General features: G+C 45.2%; 1 protein-coding gene across 3 annotated transcripts in view; it reads left to right on the top strand.

The window, feature by feature from the left end:
* The window catches only part of heph (polypyrimidine tract-binding protein 1 heph), a 334,912-nt gene that overhangs the window by 95,197 nt on the left and 212,433 nt on the right, over positions 1-27,282 (top strand). The window contains exon 1 of one of the 3 annotated variants that reach the window (XM_080276223.1): positions 23,989-24,255. The exons of the other annotated variants lie outside the window; for them this stretch is intronic. Coding sequence (XP_080132349.1) covers positions 23,989-24,255 — 267 coding nt within the window. Of the gene's footprint in view, positions 1-23,988; positions 24,256-27,282 lie in introns of those variants that run through there. 3 annotated transcript variants of the gene reach the window in all.

The raw sequence follows: 27,282 nt of genomic DNA on the forward strand, positions 1-27,282 counted from the left end.
CTCCTTACTTGCGCCTTTAGCTTTACCTACTTTGTATAGCAGAAGGATTTACAGTTACGGTTTGCAACAGCCGTTCACTTGCTCATATGTTTAGGTTTGTTCATTACTTAGGTATATGTGTTTAATGAAGCATCCCCTGTGATAGGCTGTCGATTTCGTTTGCTAATTATTGAAGAATTTCAACCTCGCCAACAGTGGCTGCTCAATGGCAAGTGTTAGTTATCGATCCAGGTGGTGAGGGTTACCACATTACTGCTGGCGTAAAGTTCACCCTTTATAAACGAGATATATATATATATATATATATATATATATATATATATATATATATATATATAGATATAATACAGGATGACATTTTACTTTCGTGGTTTTCATTTAGGTGGAAAGTATGTGCGATTCATAATCATAGAATGTAAATACGTCCGCGTATGGTACCGTACTATTTTTGCCGTTGGAATAATATTTTGGTGTGTGAATGTTGGGCTGTGGAACCGTATGGTGGCTGCGTGGTGCCGGTGGTGGCGAGCGGCGGAGGGACTGCTGGTGTTGGGAGGGGAGGAGGGGAGAGGAAGGGGAGAGTGAGGGAGGAGCGGCGAGGTGTGTGTGCGTCGCACTCGCGGCGTCCCTCCCGCCCGCGCCGCACTCTCGCACACACCACCCCACTCACCACCAGGCAACCCTCACGTCAACACCATCCACCTTTATAATCGGCTAATTTATTCGTCAAGGCGCCGAAATCATCGGTGGCATCGGCGTAGTTCGTGTAAGTGCATCAGTGTAATACTTCATACTTTCGTGTTGGTGTGACTTGGTGTGCGCAGGTCATTCCCGCTCTGCGCAGGTTACCACGACTACCCATGTTTCAAAATTCATCAATGACATCAAGAGTGTGTCAGTGTACTATTTATATCCCCTGGAAAATATAGCGACACCTGTTGCTCCACAAGACCCTCCAGACTCGGGATTTAAGTGTTCTTTGGAGTAACTGAAGTAGTTCTTCCACGTGTTTTGTGATTGTCCCCATTCGGCAAGTTCACGAATGTCTCATTGTTACAATATGTTGAAAGTGTGTCATCTGCTGAAACTGGAAATAGTAAAAAGCTGATAGTACTGTGGAGTGTCAGTGTGATTTAGTGGTGCATATGTTTCAGATAAGAGTGAAGTGATGCTGATGAAGCCAGGGGTGGTGGTGGTGGTGATGGTGGTGGGTGACCCCTGGGAACTGGGACCATGAGGGGATTGTGTTAGGCCCTAGGGATAAGATGGGAGAGGGAGAGGTCTGGTGGGTAGGGTAGATCGAGAGATGAGGGAGGGGCTATACCCACGAAAGAACCTACATCCATGCCTGTAATTCCCAGTACACAAGTTATGCAAAAAATATCCAGCGAATTAGTGTTTTTAGTAGTTTGCCTCTGTTTGTGCTGAGTTTCGATGATGCCAAGGTAAAATTTCCCCTGTCACAAGCAAACAAAAACATTCCAAGTAAGCGAGGTAGAAAGGTGTGAGAAGCACAGCTGTGGGGAGGGCCGTGAAAAGTTGTGGGGGGAGGGGTTGGGGGGGATGATGAGGGAGGGAATGGAGGTGGAGGGGTGACTGAGGGCTTCACTGGGCGTCATGGGAAGGAGGCGGCGGGGTTAGGGTAGAGAGAACGGCTGGGGAAGGGTGTTGTGAATAGGAAAGGAAGGGGAGGGAGGGAGGGAGTGGGATGTAATTGTATTGGGGTAGTGGTGGGGGTCTTAAGAGCTGGGGGGAGTGGGGAGGGGTGAGGCTCTTCGTTCTGGCGACGGCTCTCAGGAAAGGGGCTCCGAGGGGGAATTGGCGGTACAGTTATGGTTTTCCTGGTTATATATTTCTTGCCGTTCCTAAAACCACTCAGATTTTCCCCCTCACGCCTTTTGCCTACCTCCCGGGCTCCCACCGCACAGTTCCCCCCACCCCCTTTCTCTCCCTTTCCCTCCGTTCGTTCCCTGTTTCCCCTTGTGCCTTCCCTCTCTCCCCTTGTGCCTTCCCTGTCTCCCCCCATTCCTTCCTTCTGTCCCCCATTCCTTCCTTCTGTCCCCCCCCATTCCTTCCTTCTGTCTCCCATTCCTTCCCTCTCTCCCCCATTCCTTCCCTCTCTCCCCCATTCCTTCCCTCTCCCCTTTCCTTCCCTCTCTCTCCCCTTTCCTTCGCTCTCTCTCCCCTTTTCTTCCTCCTCCTCCCCGTTTTTTTTCCCCTCCTTCCCTTTCCCTCCCTCTCTGTTTCCCTCTCCCCGCTTTTCCTTTCCCCGCTTTCCCTTGCTCTCTCCTCCCCTCCCTCTTCTCTCTCTTCCCCTCCCTCTTCCCCTCCCTCCCAACACTTCTTGCAGCTCCCTCCTCCTCCCCACAATTCTTCCTTCTGCCCCCTCCCCCTCCCTACACTTCACCTGGCACCCCCCTCTCCCTCCCTACACTTCACCTGGCACCCCCCTCCCCTCCCCTCCCCACCCCTCCCCACCATCCTTCAACCCTCCAATCCCTCACTCTCTTTTCTCCTCGACACGGTTGTCATGGCTGCAGCTTGTAGTCGCCAACTCGGCCGATCCGCGCCGCTTTTTCAGATACTCCTTGTAAAACTTCATGTAGGGTTGATTTTTGAACGGGATGAAAATTTGGATGACTTTACTCCGGGACGCTTGAAACGCTTGGCTGGGCAGTGACTTGCATGGAGTTGGACGCCCACGCTGCCATCTGGTGTGTGGATGGTGGAACACTGATGGCAGGTTCCCTCAACCCCTCCCTGATGACCTCACCTTCCTAAGTCATTCCTACACCCTCCACCCTTTCCACCGCACCCTTCCTCATACTGACTCACACTGCCACGGATGTCCTTTACCGGTGCAACACCACCCCCTGCTATGTACAGGAATCTCCTTAAAGTATGATTATTAGCGAACAGAAAGAAACCTCCTCTGTCCTAAGATGTCATCCTATTTTCATATTTATATTTGGTATCCTGCAGTGCCACCTCGATTTCCGTCTCCGTACCCATGGCAACAGTTCCACAATCTCGCGAACCTCAGCCCCCCTCCTCAAACCTCTGACCGTGTTATGCACATCAAAGCTCGGCCATAAACCAATAGCAACGCTCCCTGCCCACATTAATGCACTTGCTTGGCCAGCGTATGACTAGCACGTCTCTGTTTTTTTTTGCCAGACTCTGTGCATGTTCATCGATGGTGTGTCATCATTTTAGATGGGTAATCGTGGAAAATCATTAATGCATTGGATATGGATTTGGGAGGGGAAGAGGATGAAAGTGCCAGGCTATGTGCATGTTCATCGAAGGTAGATTGTTATTTGACTTGTAATCATCTGTCCGAGACATTAGTTTGGGAAAATCTTAGACATAGTGGATTGAGGGGGAGGGGGTGCGAAAGTGCCAGGGTTTGTGTGTGTTAAACGAAGGCGTTTTATAATTTTAGACGTGTAGCCATATTTAGACATATAATGGTGGGAAACAGTATAGGTATTTTATAATTATAGACGTGTAGCATATATTTGACGTGGTGGTGGAAAACCGTATACTGTAGGTATTGAATCCCACCCTTTAACCCTCCTCCCCCACCCGAAAGCTGTGAGGCGGAGTGGAGGCAGACGTGACCTGGAGGCAGAGAGGTCAAGTTGGCTCTTTTGATGATCGAGGGAGGAGGTCACCTGCACTCGGGGAGGGCCAGTTAGTCACGCCCAGCACGGCGCTCACAGTTCTACCACTTGTTGATTATACAGCCCCCAGATCTGTTATTGATTCTTGAAATAGCCACTTTGAAAATTAGCAGGATTAATGCCTTAGGGAAGTATCCAAACAGAGTTTCATTCGGTATTTTTTAAAAGATCCAAGTTAATAGTTTCAGCAGATTTAGGTATTGATTGCCGAATTGATTACTTGGAAAATACGAACGACTGATACCGGGCAAAATTTTTGGAGTAAAGCCATATTCATTTTTTTGGGGGGTAGTTTTGAGTTGTGCAGTTGCTTCACGTCCCCCGTCCCCTTCCCATTTGTCATGGAACTAGAGCTATAGTAAGTGTACGAATGAATACAGATGATCAGTTGCACAGTTTATATAGCCTAGGTCGTATTGGTAGCTTCGTGTAGCATTTTTCTTTTTTCGATTATTTGCTCATTCCCACCCCCCCTCTCTCTCTTTGTCACACACACACACACACACACACACACACACACACACACACACACACACACACACACACACACAGTGCCTAAGTAACGTATGGAAGGCCTTCATGCATTTCTCTCCTTTAACTCAGAATAGTTTTGGTAGAACCTTCCCTTTAACAATCAGCCACGAAAGGACCAAGATGTTTGTTGCTGTTTGCTTTCCTTTGTGCAGCAGGATACGTAAGTGCAATAAGCAAATGACCCAGTGTGTGTGTGTGTGTGTGTGTGTGTGTGTGTGTGTGTGTGTGTGTGTGTGTGTGTGTGTGTGTGTGTGTGTGTGTGTGATTTGGTTTATAAACTTTTACAACTGCGATAATGCCACATGTGCTCCAGAAATACCTTGCAGCACACACACACACACACACACACACACACACACACACACACACACACACACACACACACACACACACACACACACACACACACACACACACACACACACACACACACACACACACACACACACACACACACACACACACACACACACACACACACACACACACACACACACACACACACACACACACACACACACACACACACACACACACACACACACACACACACACACACACACACACACACACACACACACACACACACACACACACACACACACACACACACACACACACACACACACACACACACACACACACACACACACACACACACACACACACACACACACACACACACACACACACACACACACACACACACACACACACACACACACACACACACACACACACACACACCTGAGCAAATACAGATTATGATGGGTGAAGTGGTCTCGTAAAGGAAATGATGTACATATTTGTTGTCCTTTTTGTCCAATGAAGACAAGGTTTTATTGATCACAGTTAATCTGAGTATTGATAGACTCCTTGTGTACGTAATTGAGCAGATTACTATGGTAGTGCGCTAAATCAGTATTCCAATGATCAGAACCTTGTCAACATTTCACTGCTGACTTTGGCGATGGAAGGTTGTTGGTACGTGAAATATTTTTTGTCCAGTAGCAAAATTAAAACACAGCAAAGAAGTGTGAAAGAGTACTGTGGCGATCCAAGGGGACTGAAATATTGAGAAGGCAGGAGACTTTGCTGGCAGGGTATTATGGGTGAACTTTTGCCTGTTGTTAGTAACCTACGTGTTGGTTGGTTTATGTTCTGGAAGATGTAACCGTAACCGGACTCGACATTTATTACCTCCGCCAGCGAAGTTGGAGAAGGTTATTACTATTTATTCGTGTTCGTCTTTTTTTGTTTGTTTGCTCACAAGATATCTCAAAATGCCATTGATGGAATTCATTGAAATTTTGTGGGTATGTGGGTCGTGGACTATGAAAGAGTTGGTTAAATTTTGGTGGTGGTCTTCGAGTTCCTGTTCAGGACTGTTGTTTGTTGACAAGATATCGCAAAAAGTAATTGATGGATTTCAGTTGACTTTTGCTGAAAATGTGGGTCATGGTCCAAGGAAGAGTTGATTAAATTGTGTGATCTGAACTTTCTAGTACAGGCATTGGTGGAGTATACTGTGCCTGAGTGTGCGTATTTGTATATGTAATTTATTTTTAACGGAGCCAGAAATATAAGTAGTAATATATGCATTGCACATTTGAATATATACATTGTTTCTTTACCAGAAGTTTGAGGTATTAGTTCGTGTTTGTCTTGGTTGTTATATTAGCAATAAAGAGTGAAGTTTGAAAGGGCGTAAACAATGAATAATGTGTAATTTGAGTGGGCGGGTGCAATTTTCTTCCCGCTTTGAAACGCCCAAGTCTTACTGAGGAATTGAGAAGGCTGTTTTGATAAATGAGAAATTAATAGTGAACAAAGTGAAATTTTAATTAGCACATTCCGGCTTTTTTCGCGGTGAGAAAATGCCCACGAGGTTTTGGCAGTGGAGTTGATGTACGACAACCGGTGGCACGTGGACGTCTTGTTACTCTGCTGGTTCGGCTTTAAGAGAGGTGCAACACGGTGCTATCCCCCCACTTTGGTAGCACAGGCCCGTACGTATTGTAGCTTCCGATATTGCTTAGCGTTCGTAGGATTTACAAGGATTTGGTTCAGTTTCAGAATTTACCTCGAGACTTTTAGTACTTGAAGGCATTAATCTTTTCACATCATAATTTACTAATAGTACCGATCGAAGTTATTGGGAAAAAAAAAAAGTTTGAAATATCAGGACTACATTTTCCTGCATACCCATATTAGATATAGGTAACCGATAAATGGCGTATTAGATTTTTTTTTTTTCCTTTACGTTGAAGCGTTGTTACCTCCTTTCACCCTTTCCTCTGTAATTGTGTCGATCCGCAATGTTGGCTGGAGGCTTTTCACAGGGAGCCTCCTGTGGAGCACCATCATTGAGCAGCTCCAGACTACCTCCCCCAGTACCCCCTTGTACGGCATTGATCCTCTTCCCTGGCCCCCACCTGAGACGTTTTTAGTTAATCATTAGGGGCCTTGTGTTGGCAGCGCGGCAGTCTTGGCTACCCTACCCATTGACGCCCAAGACCTGGAGGCAGGTTGTGAGAGGACGGAGGCGCAGGTGGTCAGGTAATCTATTAAAGGCTCGTATCGAATATCAATAGCCCGTAGCGTCCTCGAAGCCTATTTATCATTAAAGTATTTTACCTTATATAGAAGTTTTAGGAATGGCCGCCCTAGTTTTACGCCCCGCCCATGTTTTACTGGCCCACTTTGACGCTTGGGCTCGAAGTGATCCTGTTCCGCTCTCCCCTTCTGCCTATTTAGGATCCGGAATCCACTTTAGATCCCTGCAGCCTTGCTCCATTTGCTTATTGGGATAGATGCTCTCGGCCACCGCGATTGCTTGGTTTGGGAAGTTACGCGTGGTATGGTGCCTTGCTTCCCCTTCCCACCTGGCTTGGTGTAGGGGTGATAGAAGAGATTCACAGTTCACATGAAACTTTTTCCTCCACCCTTTCATTCTTCACCCGTTTTTCATACAGAGGTAAATTTCCCCCATCTACGTGTATAATGGGAAGACCCATAGTAATGCTGATCATTGGATATATATCCCACCGAGACCGTTGTTCAGTACTAGGCTTTTCTTTTAACACTGTCCACATTTTTTACACATACGGGTTGCTGCTATCATACTCCCCCCGGCCCCTCACTTACAGGATAGCTCACAGGTCTTGGTGGGTTCGAGTCTATTCCATTGTATAAGTAGGTTTTTCACGAGGGCAGAGGAGGGTTCCGTCGAAGTTTGTGAATAGACTGAACAAGTTACTTCTTTTGCCTCTGTAAGGGCGTGTATCGTCAGCGTTTGCTGATAATTTAACCATACATTATTTTATTACGAACTATGTCATGAACATATAACTGTGCACACCAAGACGCCAGGAATGGCCAGTGCGAGATTATGGTGTATTTGTGGACTGTGGTGATGGTGGTGGCAGTGGTAATGGTGGTAAAGCCTGGTGATCGGGGTCGTGTTCAAGACTCCACCAGACCACGGGCATTGAAACCCTCCCTCACTCAATACCTTCCATCCATTCAGGCGCCTCCCTTCTCTCCAGCTCCCCCTCAGGTCGCTGTGAATGCTACGCTGCTGCAACTGGATATCTCGGTCGTCCCGTTTTTCCCTGGGTATTATGGACGTGAATGCTCGGGTGATTTAGATTTTCCTGTACAGTATTTTTCTCGTTCGAAGAGCGTCCTGTTAGTTTCATTTAATCATTTTCCTGTTTTCCACGTAGGAGGGAATTAGTTTGAGTTTCAATTAAATTTAATTCTACATAGCCAAGGGGCTTTGTTGTCAGGATATTTTTTATACCTTATTGGCGCTGAGGCGATTTCATTTAGCTTAGGTAGGATATATGAAACTCACGGAATTAGAAACTGTCGCCGTTAACGTCTTCAGTATGTTTATATTTTATTCTCCCTGCTACCAGACTTTTTTTTTTTTTTTTTTTTAAATCATAGGACTGGAAGGTGAAACTGATGACGGTGAAGCGGATTGTTGATTAGAAATTTTAGTTTTGCCCTATACGTGGGAATTAGGATCTAACGCATCCGATCCTTACAATATCGAGCATCGGGGATCGAGATGACGAGAGAGAGAAAGGGGGAGGGGCAGGTCCTGAGGAGAAGAATGAAAAAAAGAGGAAGTAGAATATTTCCAGGGGAGAGAAATGTGAAGATACGGCAAGGGGAAAAGGTTCAGAAGAAGAGAGAAAGTGGTGAGAGTGGGGAAATGAAGGTTAAGGGGAGAAATGTTTAGAAGAGAGGGAGAAAAGTATACGAGGGGGAAATAAAGAGAGGATACGAGGGAGGGTTTAGAAGAAAGGAGGTTGACAGGCGGAAATGATGATAGGATACAGGCCGAGGGTTCAGAAGAAATGGAGAAATGAAGATAGGACAAGGGAGGAAAGGCTCAGAAGAGAGAGAAACAGGGAGAGGGGTGAGAAGGGGGAATACCTAGCAGATGATAAGCATTTCCATTATTATTCAGCACTGTGTGATTATGGCAGCTTGTAACTGGCCTGAACCTAACTGTACTGGGCTTGAGCGTGAACAAATTGAACCTGGTGGTGGCTGGGGAGCAGATTGTTGATGACTGGAGTGTTTGTCTGGTGCGAGGCCCATATGGCGCTTCTAGTCGGCCACCCACCCCGCTGTACCCTCCTCTCCTCTCCCCAACCCCTCACATTTCACCATTCTACTACTCCTCCCACCCCACTTCCATCTTTCTTCCTTCATTTCTTTTCCACTTCGTAATTTTCCTGCTTTCTCTTTCTCATACTCTTCCCGCACTGCTTTCTTCATTTTCCCATCATCCTCCCCATTCCTGCTTCCCTTCCCTTCCCTTCCCCCCCTTCTGCCTTCCTCCCCTTCCCCCCCCTTCTGCCTTCCTCCCCTTCCCCCATATTCCCCCTCCCTTACTCTGCTTCCCTGTATAACCCCGTCTTCCCCTCCTTCCTCATATTCCCCCTCCTTCCCCACCTTTCTCCCCCTCCTTCCCCACCTTTCTCCTTCCCTCTCCCCCTTCCCCTCCCTCCCCCTCTTCCTCTCCCCCTTCCCCTCCCTCTCCCTTTCCCTCTTCCCCTCCCTCTCCCTCTTCCCCTCCCTCTCCCCCTTCCCCTCCCTCTCCCCCTTCCCCTCCCTCTCCCTTTCCCTCTTCCCCTCCCTCTCCCCCTTCCCCTCCCTCTCCCCCTTCCTCTCCCTCTCCCCCTTCCCCTCCCCCTTCCTCTTCCCCTCCCTCCCCCTTCTCCTCCCTCTCCCTTCTCCTCCCTCTCCCTCTCCCCCTCCCTCTCCCTCTCCCCCTTCCACTTCCCCTCCCTCTCATTATTACTGTTCACTATTCCCACTGCTTTAATATTTGTGATCTTCCCCCTCCCTGTGCCAGTGATCTCCCCTTACACTCCCCATTCCTGTGATCTGCCGCCCCATTCACGGGTTATATAACTCCCATCACACTTCCCTTCTGCTTTTTTATCCTTGTCTCTTGTATCCTTTCTCGCCTGTCATTCAAACTCCCTACCCTCTTTCCTCATCCCTACTCTTCTGTCATGTCTTTCCCCATCCTCACTCCCCGCCATCTCTCCCTTCTTCCCCCATCCAGACTAACCTCTTCCTCCCCATCCAGCCCCCTCTTCTTCCCGTATCTACAATCTCCTCATCTTCCCCTATCCATAGTCCCCTCCTTTATCCACAGTCCCCTCTTCTATCTGCAGTCCCCTCTTCTATCCACAGTCCCCTCTTCTATCCAGTCCCCTCTTCTATCCACAGTCCCCTCTTCTATCCGCAGTCCCTTTTTCTATCCACAGTCCCCTCTTCTATCCACAGTCCCCTCTTCTGTCCGCAGTCCCTTCTTCCCCTATCCACAGTCCCCTCTTCTATCTGCAATCCCCTCTTCTCCCATCCAATCTCCTCCTCTTCCCATGTCCACAGACTCCTCTTCTTCAACCATCCACATCCATCTCCTTCCACATCCCCACTCACATCCTTCCGCATCTCCACTCCTCCATGACGCGTTACCCCATCCCATCTCCTCGTTCCCGCTGGTTGCTGCCTTTGTTACTTCTATTCTCACTGTGCCTTGGTTAGTTCGCAGCCCATGTCCCCTGCTCCTCCATTCCCTCACGTTCGCTTATATTCTCTTGACTCACATTTTTCCCATCTTTCCTCTGTTTTTCCCCATCTTTGTTTTCCCCTCCTTCGTGTTCTCTCTCCTTCCCATCCCACCCCCCATTGTCTCTTTTTTCCTTCCCCGTCATTAAGTTTTCCTCCTTCCCTTTCTTTTCCTGTTGTGTTCAGCTTTTCTTCCGCAGTCTAGTTTCACTCCCGCTACCTCCTTGCGTTCTTACATTGCCTCGTCTCCCCCTCTGTTTTATTTTTTTTTCTCCCAAGTTTTCTCCCCCTTTCTTATTCCTGTATCCCCCTTCTATCCTGATCGTTTCCTCTCCTTCCCTATTTTTTGACTGGGTTTTTCTTCCCTTAGACTACTTTCCCCTTCCTGTTGCCTCTCCATTTACCGTTCTTTTTTCCACCAGCCTTCCCCTCATGTCAATTTATTCCCTCTCCCCCCTCTCTTCCCTCACGCCTCTTTCACTTCTCCACATTCCTGAGTAATTTACAACTCGAGGCAGGGAAACTCAGTTACATGGGCTAGGGTGACTTGGCATGGATTGCAATATTACAGACAAACAGGTTTTATGTGTTTTTGCCTGGAGCGGTTCAGGTAAAGTAAATAAAATCGACATAGACTTTTTTTTTGTGACGTTACGAAAGACATGATTGAGATTAATGGAAAGATAATGGCCAGTGTTTTGTATTGAAATGTAGACCTGAGGAACTCGCAAATTTAATGAAACGTATCGAAAGAGAGTTGATTCTTAGCCCTGAGGTGGAGTGGGAGGATGAGCTGGTAGGTAAAAAATAAATATAATAAAATAAATCTTTCCTAGTCAGAATAATGTTGTCAGGCGGTGGCACTGGAGAGAGGGGGGGGGAAGGGGAGCTGAGATCGATGGTGGTAATGTGCAGCTTTGTAACTTGAGAAGAGTATGGGCGAGGTAACTACAGAAAGGCTTGTGTTGTTAGCAGTGCCGAGAACATGTGCGTGGGAACCTTCTCACGCTTCATGGCTACAGGTGGACGCATGGTGTTCAAGAGCTGTCTGTGGTGGTTCAAGAGTTTTCCGTGATGTTCATGGTACTAGGATGGTAATCACAGGTTCGCTTACAACCCACTGTTACTCCCCCCCCCCTCTCTCTCACACACACACACACACACACACACAGTCAATTATATTCTCTTCATGGGTTGTCGTGCGGCTGACTTGGCATTTGCTTCCCTGGCATTCTCTCCCTTGTCTCCTCCGGTAGTCTCTCCTTGTGCTGAGGTCCTCGAACGAGGCCACATCTGCCGGTGTGGGCCTCAGTGGTAGTTGGTGTAATTGACCAGTAATACAGGAACAAATGTAGCGGAGAATGACTGACCGTTCTCTTCACTGGTGTATTGGAAAACGGTGGGTCGGTGAGTTAAGGGGGGGACGAGGACCTGACCAAGATTGTAACGGAGGGGGGAACAGGGTACGCCACCCATTCGATGGCTGCATTCACCTGTTAATGCGAATGTGCAATTCAGAGGTCATGCTGGGATGGCTGAGAGGTCGTCTGCCTTCCTGGATAGGTTGTTAACAAAGGCACAGGAAGGTACAGAGTTGAAGGGAAGCGAAAGAGGGCATATGTTCAGCCAACTCTGTACAGTACTGGGTAATTGTCTGAATGAAGCTGTGGAAGTTGATTGTGCTCCTCTATACGGAAAGTCTAGCGCAGTCTCGTGTATTTCGAATTTGTAATGGAATAACCTCATGAGTAAAAAAAAAAAAAAAAAATGACGGATGAGGCCCTGCCATTAGAATAGAGAACCATGTGATTGATAAGATGCGCCTCGTGAATTCCAGAAAAACGTCCGAACCGAAGTGAATGCCATGAATTCGGAGTTGCTGTGTTTGAGAATGCGGAATATGGCAGTTAATAGCGCTCGGGGCACAGACTATTAGGGCGATGGGTTGGCAGGCCCCCGAATACTGCGCCACGTAATGGAGCGGAAGGTGGCGTGGTGAACGATTGCTGTCCTACTCCCACCACCCTGTTCCTTACCTTCCTTCCCTTGTTTCTTCCCTACCTTCTCTTGTTTCTTCCTTCTGTTCCTTCCCTACCTTCTTGTTTCTTTTTTCTGTTATTTACCATCCTTCTTATGTTTTTTCCCCTGTTACTTCCCATGTTTTGTCCTGTTCTTTCCCTTCCTTCCCCTGTTTCTTCCTACTGTTCCTTCCATTCCTTCTCTTGTTTCTTCCTCCTGTTATTTGCCATCCTTCTCATACTTCCCATGTTTCTGTTCCTTCCCTCCTTCCCTTGTTTCTTCCTCCTGTTCCTTTCATTCCTTCCCATGTTTTTTTTCCTGCTGCTCCTTACCTTCCTTACCATATTTCTTGTTTCTGTTCCAGCCCATGTTTCTTCTTCCAGTTCCTTATTTTCTTACTTCTGTTCCTTCCCTTCCATCCTGTGTTTCTCCCCCTTTTTCCATCCCTTCCTTCCCGTGTTTCTTCCTTTTTCGTCGTTTCCTTCTTTCGTTTCTCCCTTCAGTTCCTCCTCTTTCTTCCCACGTTTCTTGGTGTTCCTTTTCCACCATTCCATTTTTCTTCTTCCTCTTAATTTTATTCAATCTCCTGTTTCTTCCTCTTGAACCCTTCCTTCACCTTGTTCCTTCCTTCCCATGAGTCTTCCCCGTTCCCTTCCCACCAGTCAGTTCTTATGTTCCTTCAGCCATATTCTGTTTTCTATCCGTGTTTCATAATTATCTGTCAGTTTTTTCCTTGCTTCTTCTTCCAGTTCACTCTTATTCTTCCCATATTCTTCGAGCCATTTTCTCTTGCTTCCGTCATTCCCTCCAGTTTCACCACATGTTTTACTTCCTGCTGACTCACACTCGGTTCTCATTCATAGGTTAAATTTTTTTGTTTTCCACCCTTCCCTTTCTCTTTGCACATGCTCCAGTTCTTACTTTCACCTTGCTTCAGGCTTCTCACCCCTGTTTCTCTGTCCACTCCCTGTCTCATTCATTTCTTTTTTACTCCTGTCTGCTCCCCTTGTTTCTTTGATCCACTTGTCATTTTCCTGAGCTTTACCTTTTCCACTGTTTCCTTTCCCTCCATGATTTTATCCTTTTCCTGAGCTTTACCCTTTTCACTGTTTCCCTTCCCTCCATCACTCTATCATGCCATAACTTTTCCTTGAAGTGTAAGTCTCAGTCATCTCTGTTCTTAATAGCTTTCCTCTTTTCACGACTCCCCAGTTTCCCAGCGTTCCAACTCCAGTATCTGCCTGTCAATACCGTCTCTCACATATCCCTTTCACCACCTCCTCGCCCTCGCCTTGCCGGACCTCAGCCCTCTTCTCTTTCCCTTTCCTTGCCCTTCTCTTCTTTACTTTACCTTTCCAGTCTCCACATTGTCTTTCTTTTTTTGTCCTTCCTGTTCGTTCATTATCCTTTCTTTTCCTTGCTTTTCTTTCCCCCTATCTTTTCCATGCCTTTATATTCTTGCCCTTGCGCCTCTCTTGCTCGTGCCCTTTTCTTGTCTTTTGCCATTCCCTTCTTTGTTCTTCCCTCATTCCTTTCTCCTCGCCATTCGTATTTTTGCTCTTTCTTTGCACTTAATTTATTCTTTACAGTTCTCATCCTTCTTTGAGTTTCGTGCCGTTCTCTTACATTATGATTTTTCTTATTAATTTTCTATATTTTTCCAGCATTAATTTTTTGGATTTCCCCTCCGTGTCTTTTCTTTCCCATACTATTATTTTTTTCTGCCGCTTTCCCTCCCGATTCCTGCTTTTCTATCTTTGCCTCCGACTCATTAGTTTTGTTATAACATTACCCATAGAATGTCACGAAAGGACCAACAGGTCTGTTGCTGTTTCTCCTCCTTTGTACCCTTTCCCTTTTTATTCCTTGCCATAGTTTCAGTCCTTGCATTTTACCTTTTCGTTCCCCTGCATTTCCCTGCTTTCTTTTTCGCCGTACTTGCATTACTCCCTGTAATCCATTTCCTGGTTAACATCTCGCTTAAGATATACCCACGATTTGTTGCTTGTAACTTTTTCCATGCTTTTCTTTTCCCTCCGCCCCATTAACCATTTTGGTCCCTCCATTTTTTCTCCAACTCATTCACACACAACCTCACCACCACCCCGTCCTTGCACCACATCTCTCTGCCTATCTCACTTCCCTCTTTCCTTCACCCTTTGACCTTTCGCTCGTTTTCGTCCCCGACTCCTCCTCCTCCTCCTCCTCATCGTTGTCGTCGTCGTCGTCGTCGTCGTCGTCGTCTCAATTCTTAACCATTTCCTTGCCTTTCTTTCCGTTTCTTTCCCCTTCCTTTTGGTTCGTTTGCTATATTCTTCTACACTTAACATTTTCACCACCGTCGTATCCCTCGCCTCGTTCCAGCTCTTGCCTTTTGTTTGTTTTACTCTTTGCCCTTCTCTGCTTTACTGCACTTGCCCTTCTCACCACTCACCTTTTTACCCACCCCCCCTCTCTCTCGTTTACTTCTGCTCTGTGCACTTACCGTTTGCACCCCCCCTTCTATCCCCTCTTCCCTGCCACATTTTTTTCTTATGTTTTTCCCCTTATCTTCCCAACTTCTTGACTTTTTCTCCTTTTCCTGTTTCCTTCTCTGCTTCTTGACTTTTTCACCTTTTCCCCTTTCCTTCACTGCTTCCTATTCTGTACATTAATCTCTTCTTACCCTTTTGACCTATTTCGTGTTATACCTTTCTCTCAGCATCTTTCTCGCCTTCGTTTGCCCGTCTCAATTCCACCACTCCCTGCTTCTTGTCGCAACTCCTTCCATTTCCTTGCCTTTCATTCACCCTCTCCTTCGGTTGAATTTCCTTTCGTTCTTTGCTTCTGGGCGTGTTGGAGTTCCACTAGTCTTAACCTGATTTTGACAACCGCCCAGTGTTTCCTCACATATATGCATAGTAAAACAGTTCGGCACTTTGTAGTACTTCTGTAATTAAGATATTATAGTAGGTGTATTAGCAACAACATTATATTGTTTTCCTAATATTTGCACTTTTTTTCCCCATTGCCATTGCGTCTTGTATTTCTCTTCACCATTCTCTTGTTTTACCTTTTTTCGCTTCTTTCGTGACTCTCCACACCAAAAGTTTACCCTTCCATTTATCCGCAGGTCAACTTTAGTTTTACTGTTTCTTTAAGACTCGACCGTCTCATTTTCTTTTGCATTCCGTCTTGGTTAGAGAGATTCATGGTGACACTTGGTTTCTGAAAACTCGCTGCTGAGCTGACTCTTCCTCCCCGTTTCAGTTTGTTTGGGTATCTCATCCCATGAAACAGTTTGTATCTTGGCGCGCGTGCGTGCGTGTGCCTGTGCGTGTGTGTGTGCGTGTGCCTGTGCCTGTGCCTGTGCTTGTGCTTGTGTGTATGTGTGTGTGTGTGTGTGTGTGTGACCGCGCTTTTTTTTTTTTTTTCCCCACGTTTTTCTTTTGTATTTTTCCTCCACTGTGTGCATTTTTTTTCCTTCAAGTCGTACCCGAGCTTTTCTCTGTTTTCTGACTAGGTAATGTTGGAGGCCCCCAGGGAGGCGAGTGGCCTCCCTGGGCAGGAACCTTGCCAGGGAAACAAGGAAGTACATCCACCGCCTCCGCTCCCACCTCTCTTGTATACGTTTCTTATACCCCTGTTCGAACGGCCGTCGTCTTGGTTATACTAATTTTCAGCTTAACCATCTGTTTCCTGTTAGTTTGCTTGTGCGCTTGTTTTTGTAGCGGGGTTTTTCTTTTCCACCCGCCAACAGGCTTTACATTTATTTCTTCTGACTTCGTATTTATTGTGTCCTATTGTTCACGAGAAGTTCTGAAATTATTTTGTGTGTGTGTGTGTGTGTGTGTGTGTGTGTGTGAACGAAGCATGGTTGGTAAACAGCTCAGTTGTGTTAATGCTAAGGTGTTTAGAAGCCGCTTTGTGTTGTTGAGGATGCCTCAAGAGATGGATGGGTTATGTAACAAGCTAGAGCGTTTTGTTTGTTTGCAAGACTTCAATTTGATGGAGTTGTTGGAAATGTTTTGCAGCTACGAGAAAGGCACACGCTGGTGCAGCTTAAGTGGCCACTTGAACAATTTTAGCCAATTTAATGTGTTGTGAGGTCCATTATGATTTGTTTATTTGGAGGCTAACTTTGGTCACTATGTCGATATAGTAGTGAAATTGTCTGTCATTGGTAGAGTGGTCATTATCGGTAACGCTTTAGCGTCATGCCAGCCCACAATCATGGGTTTATGGTTGCCTAGATAGTGCTGGTTTTTGGTGGTGATGTTGCTCCAGGCTTGTCTGAACATAAGCCTGGTGGACTGCAAGTAGAAGTTGCAATCTGCAGTTCATCATTCTGCTCTTGGGGGATAGGGATATCAGTGCCACCGCATGAAGGCGTTTCCCATAAACACCCTTGTTGCCTGTTATACCTGCTACAGTGCTTATATTTAGAAATAATGCAGCTGCACCTGTTCTTCACCATAATTATAGAATATTATGTTCATTCCTCATCAATATCAGCTGCCAGGATACATATGTAGATTAGTTATATATATATATATATATATATATATATATATATATATATATATATATATATATATATATATATATATATATTTTTTATGGAATAGTTTTATAAGTGGGAAGAGTGAGTAATATGTAGTCATATTGCTGCGCCAATCACAAAACTGATCAACGAATCTCAATGATATTGGACTTCTTCAGTATTCTTTAGCAAAGTAAAAAAAATAAAATAAAAGTATTAATTCTGGTTTGATAGGTACAGCATGTGGCTTGCAGAATATTGAATTGTCGGCTGTTCCTATGGTGTGCTTCTAAATTAGCATGAAGTGTGTGCAGTGGAGTGGTATTTTAAATCTTGTAATTGGAAAGACCAGAATAAAGAGAAGGTTGTGCAGATCTTAATGCACAGGTGTTAATAGGCAAGAAATATTTGACTTGTAGAGTGTAAATTAATTTTAAGTTGTCAGGTGTTCTTAAGGCTTGCTTGTAAATTAGTACGAGGTACGTGATGAGGGGTCTTATATAACAGTGTGGTGATAGCAAGGACCGGAGCTGTATAAACACAGGCCGTGCTTGTGTTGGCCTCTGCCTGTGCCCCGGCTGCCTCCCATCACTTGCCAGGAGCTTGTATATTACAGATCCGCTTACCCACCAACCTACCAGTGGCAGTGTTTGCACAGCCACGCACCTGCACGTGTCTCTCTCCACCCTTAGTACCCTCTAATTCGGTCAGTAAAAATGTTTCGTTGCTGCCGTCTTCCCTCACGGCCACCACCTACGGATGATAGACAGTGATTGATTTTGGCTTCAGGGCGACTCGGCTTTTTTCGTATTGACAGTTCTTTGCTGAACTCTTTGCTTGTGGGGGGAACGGTCTGTACCACACAACTTTATCGGAAAATTGCCCACCTTTGCCATTAATCTTTACGGGAATTTCAGTGAGATGTTAGCCTAACGGGCTGCACACTTTTTTGCTGTTGACAGTTCTGTGGTTAACTCTTTGCTCGTTGAAAGAATGATCTGTTACGACCCATAACTTCATGGGAAACTTGACTACGTACAACACTAATCTTTGAAGGAGCTTCATTGATATATTAACGGGCTAGGTACTCATTTTTTGCCGTTGACAATCCTATTAGTAGCCCAGTATCATTGGAGAGAACGATCTGATAAGCCCATAACTTTTAGGAAATTGCCTACCGAGTGTGTTAATCTCTGAAAGAACCTCATTAGTATATTAACACTCGGTACTTGGTATGTGTCTATAGTACCCCAATCACGAAGAGCCTCAGTAGTACACATAGTTGGTCGACTCTACACAACGACACTCGGGGGCTTCCTTAAAGGCGTGCCATGTCGCGCCCTAACGAGCCAACTTCCGCCTCATTAGTTGTTGTAACTTGAGGTCATTGGTAGATAGCCTTTGGGGGCTCGTTAAACCACCGATGGTAGTGGAGGCTGAACGGTGGCCGCGCTCCGGAGATCATCCTGTTTCACCCGGCTGGCATTTTATGGTTACGTCCTGGTATCCAGTCTTCAAGCACACCCACCGCAGTACTTACCACTTTTTTTTTTCCCCTGGCCTGAGAAAAATACATAACAATATTGTACTTTTTTTTTTTTTCCCCATGATGGTACTCATCACCCTACAGTACTGAAGCAGTGTGTGTGTGTGTGTGTGTGTGTGTGTGTGTGTGTGTGTGTGTGTGTGTGTGTGTGTGCCAGCGAATATACTTAACACACTCCTGTGCCGTAGCACGTGTTTTCTGACATGAGGAAGATACAGTACGTAACACCTTGTAGTACTATAGCACTTTTTATTAGACTTGGCAGCGATATGTACCACCCAACAGTATTGTGGCACATTTATTTTGACCTGCCTAAGATATCTAACACCCAACTGTAATATAGCACTATTTCTGACCCAGACAACGATATGTAACGCCCAACAGCACTTTAGCATTTTTTTTCTCTCTAACCTGGCGAAGATAACCAAACATCCTACAGTACGATAGCACATTTTTTTTCTGACCTGAGGAAGCTCTCAAACCATCTTCTGCTCACTTGCTGGTCAGATGTTGTTAAATTGCAGGGTTGAGGTTTGTAACGAGTTTCATTCATACTTCTAAAGGATGGCTCATTGAATTTCGTGCCACCACAACTTTGTATTAAGTTATGGGAATGGCCCAGTTCCGTCAGGTAAAAACAAGGAGACTAGCATAACTCCTAGAATATGCACGTTTTTCGTATTTTCACGCTGGTTTATATCATAACGTTTTCACCATAGCACCCCTGGTTCCGTGTCTCCTTACCAGTACCCGTTCACCTTTTTTTTTTTTTCCCCCAACCCACGTCCCTTAGTGACTTCTTTTCTCCTGAGGGAGGACGTCGGAGGGAAGGTAGTTGTTTTGGTGGTTTATATGCTAATGGTTTAGTTTTGCCTCCGGTAAGAATCTGTTCCCAGAATCCTCCCACCCAGTAAGTCTTCAGGCAGTCTAAGACTTTTGCCAGTTCGACTTGGGCCAAAGTTGGTAGCAGCGTAGCCTGGGTTATAAGCCTCTTGGTGCTGGCGAGGGTATCACGTGGCGCGGCTTGATTTGTTGTTTGTTTGCTCTTGTAATATATTCCATATTTCCTGATGTTGGCATCATTTCTCACATTGTATGGTGAGATTTGAATAGAATTTCAGTAGTTTCCCAATACTGTTGATCGTGAAGTCTTGAACTGATGAGAATTAGAAAAGTTTAATATCGATATGTTCTTGTATTCCTCATAGCTTTGTAGTGTATGGTATCTTTGCGATGCCTTCCTGGTCGACAGGTAATCTCTCCTCAGTGAATCTCCCTGCACCTCCCTTCCTCTCCCTCATAAATCCCTCTTGGGAGTAGACCAGTGCTTTGTCTCACTCCTAGCCTCGATACTCGCTTGGGTTGCCTCGCAAACGCCCCGCACAGGATTTTGAGATGGACGTTTATTGTGATGGAAGACTAGGAACAGCTGGGCTGGGATGAGACTCGTGCGAGACGAATCTGGTGCATGAGGTGCTTGAGATTGCATTAGTGGGGGGACCTTTTCATTTATCTAAGCTAGACCTTCTCTGTGTGGTGTGGTGTGGTACATTCCTCTGTTCCGCACATTTCCCGCAGGGGCAAGATGTCTGTCTGTACCAGCAGGGGCGCTATCACTTTTTCGTCATTTCTTTTTTATCCTCTTGGTTAAATACAGTAACGTGTGTGTGTGTGTAAATAGATGTAATTGGTGGGATTTATTTGGCATTGCACACCGTTTCGGTAATGCAGTAATTATTTTCCACCCTTCTAATTACTGTAGATTTATATTCAGTGTAAATAATTATTGGCAATACTGGCTGCTAATTGCACATGGGTCTGCCAAGCCTTCCGTGCCCTATCATGCACGCGTCTCAGTTTGTAGTTAGGGTGGTTATGACGTTGTTAGTGCGCTTATTGTATTGATAGCATATTCGTATAGGGTGGTTATGCTGTTGTTAGTGCGCTTGTTGTACTGGTAGCATACTCGTGTAGACTGAAAGTGGGATAATTACACTGCCTGAGCGCCCTGCAAGTTGTCCGTAGAGTGATTGTGGGTCTGTGCTGCCATCAAGCGTTTAATTGTCGAGTCTGAAATTGAGTTAATGGTCGTTGAATGCTGCTCTTCATCTCTCCACCACTTAGCATTGGGGTGGCAAATTGTTCAGTGTAAATTACGCGTTTCGGTGTCGTATAGTTGAAAGCTGACAATTGGGACACGCAGGAGGGACTGAGAGAGGAGTTTAGACTAGTTAGGTAAGGTGCCTGGAGCAGTTTGCTGGATACGTACCCCTCATCCCCCCACCTCCCTTGTTCCCGCAGCACCCCTTTGTGGCCACTGACCCTCGCTGAGATTTGCTCTTTGGTATCCAGCCACCCGTGCCTCCCGTTGCACAATATCCTCATCCATTCGCCACCCAGCCCACCACTGTTCACAATATCAACATTCACTCCCATCATAGTATATGTCACCAATACCACAAACTCAATCAGTTGTTCATATCACCAATACCATTACAGGAAATCAGTCGTTCATATCGGCAATATTTTACAAGTATCTTGTATATATTTTTGCACGCCTTTATGCCACAATACTCACTCGCTTCCGTCATAGTTTGTCACCAACACCACAAGGTAAATCATTGTTTCATATCGGTGAAATTTTACAAGTAGCATAGTAGTCATGCATATCGTTTAAATTTATAGGTTTCATTATATCAGCTTGTATTAACCTACCGCATCCCAGTTTCGTGGTGAAGTAGTTTGTAACCACCACAAAAAAAATATATAATTCTGTTAGATTTGGTTTTAAGTTTCAGTTATGAAACTTCGCAAGCCTGTACATAATCCATATATTTATGTTCGGTATATATACAGCAAGAGATACATACATTCGTGTTTGATGTATTAACATTTTACATACAATTTTGGCATTGTTAGCCAATCATCGTTTATTCGTAGAAGAATACCAGATGGAATAAAGTAGAAAAATACCCGAAATTATCCAGGCTTTCAAGCGCGGACACCGAGTTCTAGCAAAATCTGGGTACAGTTTTACAGCCCTTGGCCCTCTGGAAAACTTTGGCAGTTTCTCCTAATATATGTCCTTTTCCCCTCAACTTAACTTGGGTTTATGGTGTTGGCTTGCAGTTGTGGTGGATGAGGAGTGCTGGTCTGGCTGAGTGGAGGTGGTTCAGAGCAGACGTCACGGACACTAGGGGGCGTTGGTGTTTGGCTTGGCCAAGGGAGAACGCCTCCCTATTTCAATTTGCCAGGGGAATATTACGCTTTATGAGGCAGAGTTTCTAAGGCACACGGATTCTCCCTCTATTCCGTACTGTGGATTTATGTTTTCCCTTGAACCTGATTTTTTTTTTTTTTTTCCCACATACGTATTGAGGAAATTAGTTTTGCGTTATATCCTTTATTACCTCCGCCAACGAAAGTTGGAGGTTTTGTATTCACCGCAGTTTGTTTGCTAACAAGATATCTCAAAGTCATTGATGGATTTCAGTGAAATTTTATATGTGGGGTATGGGTCAAGGAAGAGTTGATTAAGTTTTGGTGATCTAAGTTGTGTGGTATATACGTTGACATAGGTATGCGCACTGAGTATCGTCGAGTTGTTCGAGTGTATTTGTAGACATGATTTTTTTTTTTTTTTTTATTCCTGAATGGCGGGGTTGTTATGATGTAAATGATGTAAATCGATTTAAATCAGTGAAAAAATTATTATTTAAATCAAAAGGGATTTTTTTTTATATAAATACAGTAAAAATGAAGAAGACGGAGAATGTGATGGATGTGTAGTGTACAGATGTATCAAGTCTGCTTGGTCTGTACTCTTCCTGTACTGATCTAGATTGTCAGGCACCAGTGACTGCCTTTTGTTGCAAGGTAGATATTAAAAAAAACAGAGGAAAGGCTCTTGATAATAAATGTGATTATACTCAGTGTTGACATATAAACTAAACTCTTCTTTGAATACACAGTAACATGATTTAGTCTAATGATTATGATCCTAATTTGACAAAATATAAAAGACAAATTGGCAACTTTCCTCTATATCTGTCAGTGTTAGTAACCTTCCCCATACCAAGAAGTGCCAGCCTGTGGTGCACTGCCTTCCCATTCACATTATTAATTTCAATTCTGTAAGTCTGTTTATTTGACCAGTGATATATAATCATGCCTAATGGACGCATTGCAGCAAGTGGGAGGAAAAAAGACCCTGTATGGTATTCTTTTGACAGAATTCCCATAGGCACAAACAGGGTTGGAGAAAAAATTATAGATTAAAAAAAAATGATTTAAATAAAAAATCCGGATTTAAATAAAAAAAATCGATTTTTTTAATTTAAGTAAATGATTTTTTGCAACCCTGCTGAATGGTGGTATAAAGGAACATACGTACTTAATGTATCATACATATCCACAAATGTTATGATAGGTGGCGATATGTATCCGCATTTAGAAAGTTGTTAATTGGGGAAAACAGTTTTGGCTCGACTTGGACCTACATCAGGTACGGGCTTAGGTAAGATCGAAACTGTAGCTGTATTAATTACTTCTCCGAATGTGGATATGATTTTTCCATTTGAACATTCCACAGTGCATTAACATAAAGACACATTCTGTTAGCAGATTCTACGTACGGTACTCCCACACACACCACAAAGAAATTTGACATCCATGTGTAGGCTACCCAGGGTACATTACGAGGGAAATCTTGAGCCATTATACGTGTTTATAATCAGACAAATGAGGCATGAGGAATGCCCGTGTGGTTACAAAGATGTATTTATTTGTTGGCGAATCTTAAGATGCACATCATACACAATCCCTTCCTTAAAGTAATTACTGCCATTGCAGTCAAGGAACTGTGAAAACATTAATATTGCTTGGAAAATTAAGATTTCTTTAGGGAATGGATATTGTGATGGTAAATAATGAATAAAGTAAGGAGTTGGTTGTAAGCTGGGGTAGATCTTACACTTCTGAGTACTCTTCTCCCATCATTGTGGACTTGTCTACTTTGCCGTGGCAGTCACATTCAAGCCCAATCTGTTATATCCATTGTATCACTGATATTGTATTATGTAGTGAAGGCCAGTTGGTCCATTACATATATGGGGTTCCAAACTTTGAAGTGTTCCAGCTTTCTTGAAATACTTGATAGTTCATGTGATTTAGACTTGGAGTGTGAAGAGTAGACAATTGTATAAAGAATTATGTGTTCTTGACTACATATTGTTAATGGTTTGTGAATTTTATGTGACTTGTTTATCTCTTTACAGGTAAGACGGCGTGTGTAGGGTTGAGCCGTCACCCGTGGAGGAGTAAACGAGTGAGTGTGGTGTTGTATACTTTAGTTGTGGTGGTAGTGGTGGTGACTGGTGAGCTGTGAGGTGTAAGTGGCCGCTCCCCACTTGCCCAGGCCACCGCCACTCCCCCTCCCCCACCAGTGTCCATGGTGCCCGCGTGGTGTTAGTGTTTATCCCGGCGGGCTGTGGTGCTCATGTGGACGTGATTTTGACCGTCTGCCTGCTTACCTGTCTGCCCCCCGCCCCCCTACTGTAGTCACCCCGGTTGCCGCTGGGATGAAGAGGCCCGTGTCAGAAGTGTACTGCACCTCTCCTTACTACGCTGTTCCGCAGCTGCAGGCCGTGCCGGCAGTTCAGGCTGCCGTGCCCCCTCCACAGCCAGCCCCTGTACCCTATACGCTTCAACAGAGCAGCTTAGCGCCTGCATACACCCCGGCCTTCACACACTCACTCACGCCTGTGACAGTGAGCCCTGCTCTCACGCCCGTCTCTGTGAGTCCAGTGCTCACCCACTTCAGCCCCATGATTCACTTCATTGACCAGGTAGGCCGCCCTTATCCCATCCCTCTTCCTCCCACTCAGCCTCTCCCGTCTCGCTCTCAACCTGTAGTGTAGAGGTCACGTAGTCGTAGATGTAGTTACTAAATGTGTGTATACGTTCAGTAGTTCATAGTATTGTTGAAGAACGTGACGGTATCACATGTTTCGTTTGGTGTTCTGAATATCAAAGTTAATTGATTTTTATGAACAGTATCGACACGTTGGGTCAGCCAGTCCGTATAGAAAGGACGATCGTTAACGATTTGATGATGGTGGCCGAATCCAGGTGTGTAGATGCGTATGCATAAGTAACTATAGAGTGTGTGAAGCTCGAGATTGAGCCTGTTGCGTTTAGTTTTAGTTTTTTCAGGAGACAAGTTTGATTATTTAATTATGGACATTACGATATTTAGCATAGTCATGCCATAGCCCAGAGTTCGGGAGGTAAAGGGGGAAGGGTTAGGGAGAAAACAGCTTTCGATCATTCTTAATTAGGTCACTATTAGCTGGAAGAGACAGTAGGGTTGAACCTTCCATGCCGCCTCTGGCTAGTTTCGTCCGTAATGCCGTTGGCCCATCTCAGTTGATCTTGTTTACCTTTGGAAATTAGTTCTGATCTGTTGATTAACTCGTCACAATAGTTAAGGAAAGGTGAGAGACAAGATCGGAGGGGGTCAGGTAAGCGCTTGCGTGCTAGGAAATTGATTGGTAATTGGACGAGAGCAGGAAAGGTTGATTTCTAAGGACAAACACAATTTCGTAAGTTTCTTGATGATCAAGCGACCATACTTAAGTTTTGCGAAAAGGTCAGAAATCCATCATGGATAGGTTCAAGTGACATTAGGAAAAATCGCTTCTACACACATTCTTAAGTACGTGTTAACTTTGATTCCATAAGTTTGGTTTAATGAAATGCGGATCATACGAGTTAAACTTGGGTGTATTTAGCGTATTGATGTGCATAAGATCGTTAGTGTTTGTGAGCCAGTAAATACCTGGCCACCGGTTTACGGTGAGGCTGAGTGATTACGCACGGGGTAATCTGCTTAATGCCTGGATCTAGGAACACCGCCGGTATAATCAAAATGTCGTTACTTGTAGCCTCGGAAAGCTCCTCCGCCACCTAACGTAATGAGTATTGATTAACTGCATAGGATGTTGATCCTGATTTTCTAGTTTGGCTATTACCATCAGTCTGTTAACCTGTCTTGATGATGCCTCGTTAACCTCTAACTGGAGTGTGACCCTGGTGAGACGGTCGATCGGTGTCCTGTACAGTGTCAGTCCGCCAGTGCCGGGCCAAAGGCTGTCATTTCTGGCGGTGATACGCATCAGAAATCGTGTCGAGGCGGCTGGAACACAGGTGCAGAGATGTTCCCAGTCCGGGGCCAACCTGAGTGTCAAGAATGTTATCGTGGAGGCGGCTGTCGGTGTCACACAGTCTGATAGCCATCGCCTTGTCTTGGCCCCCAAAACGGGAAGCGACACCCAGCTCCCATGCATGTGTAAAGGACCGTGGGGCCCGGGCTTTCAAGCTGAAGAGGAAAGAGGGGTTGGTGAAGGTGGCAGAAGCGCGGGATCGCAACCTCAATAACTGACTGAGGTTTGTATCGCCGGTGTCTGAATTGGATGTTATAAGCAAATGATATTTGACCGTAGCCTGTGTATTTACGTTTGCAGTCTTGTGTACTGAAGCATATCTGTCAGACTGGATTAGTTAGGTAAATCCATAAGACGTTTCGGATCGTTTTGGTGTTAGGAGTAAAAAAATTACTTACTTATCCTGTTGCTAATATTCTCAGTATGAGGTTTTGATGAATGGTTCGTTTTAACTGCTGTTGACATTGGCATATGGTTGTGTAAGATTAGAACCCAGTGGCAAATTCAGAATAAACTCGGCTGCCCGCTGTATTAAGTTCCCCCGCAACTGAGTGTTTCAGACAAGATATCCTTCATAAGTGTTATGTCATGTGCCCTCCATGAACATACTTAGACTAGTTGTGAATGTCATCTTGGTCGGGGCAACTCAAATGAAGGTCGGCGAGTTGGTGCCAAGAACTGCCGCGCCTCAGCTCAGTATGTTGTTCCGGCAGCACTGGGAGCTCCGGCCCATCTTCTTGCCCTGGGTCCCATGGGAACCGTACCCTCCCCCTCCCCACTGCCTCCCTCACCTTTATGCACCCTCCATGCCACCACCACTACTGTCTCTCCTCTCTCTCCATCCCCCAACCCCCCTTATGCTGGGCCACCCTACTACCCACCACCCAGCTATCCACCCCCATACTCCCACCTTCCATCCACCTCTGCCGCCATCACGGTGTAGTGGGTTGCCATCGGCCGTTTTTCCTGGTGGTTATCGTCTGCCTGTGCCTTGAGGGAGAGAGTTGCCGAGGGATACTTTTTCTTTGCATCATATACACCTCTTTGACCTTATTTTAAAAAATGCTTAATCAGGGAAAAGATTTTTTTTTTCCTCTCTGACTCTGTAATATAGGCGATTTGAACGAAACTTCAGTCGTCTAAAATTACATACCCCATGTAGCTGCCACACCCATACAGTGGAGCATCCCAATAGGGGTCGAGAACAGGGTCTAGCTATACAGCACCCATATTGTGGCCTGCCTCGGTACCTGAGCCTAAAGCCTGGCTGCCTCGTCCCCTCCTCTCCAAACAACAGACGGCCACTTAGCACTCAAGGTACCTCATTATGGCGGCGCAGGGGAAAGCTGTCGTGAGTTTTCTTGGGACCTAAATCTTAAGAGGGGAACTTGAACTTTTTATGTCAAGGGTTGGAGTACTGAACTTTAAAGAAGTAAACATTTTACATAAAAAGTTTTTGCTGTCTGTTTTCATCAAATTTTGTTCGCATAACATTTGGGTTAACCATAACATCGGTTGATCAGATTCGAGGACATGACCTCCATGATTTAGCGACGATGTTGCCAAAATACTGTGGCAATGTACGCTTCACGTAGCTTTTATCTGTTATAGATTTCTTACTTGTTTCAAACTCGTATAGTGATAGCTAGC

Source organism: Coenobita brevimanus, chromosome 64 (genome assembly GCF_032717465.1).
Source record: "Coenobita brevimanus isolate Jiangsu-jjx chromosome 64, ASM3271746v2, whole genome shotgun sequence".
Lineage (NCBI taxonomy): Eukaryota > Metazoa > Arthropoda > Malacostraca > Decapoda > Coenobitidae > Coenobita > Coenobita brevimanus.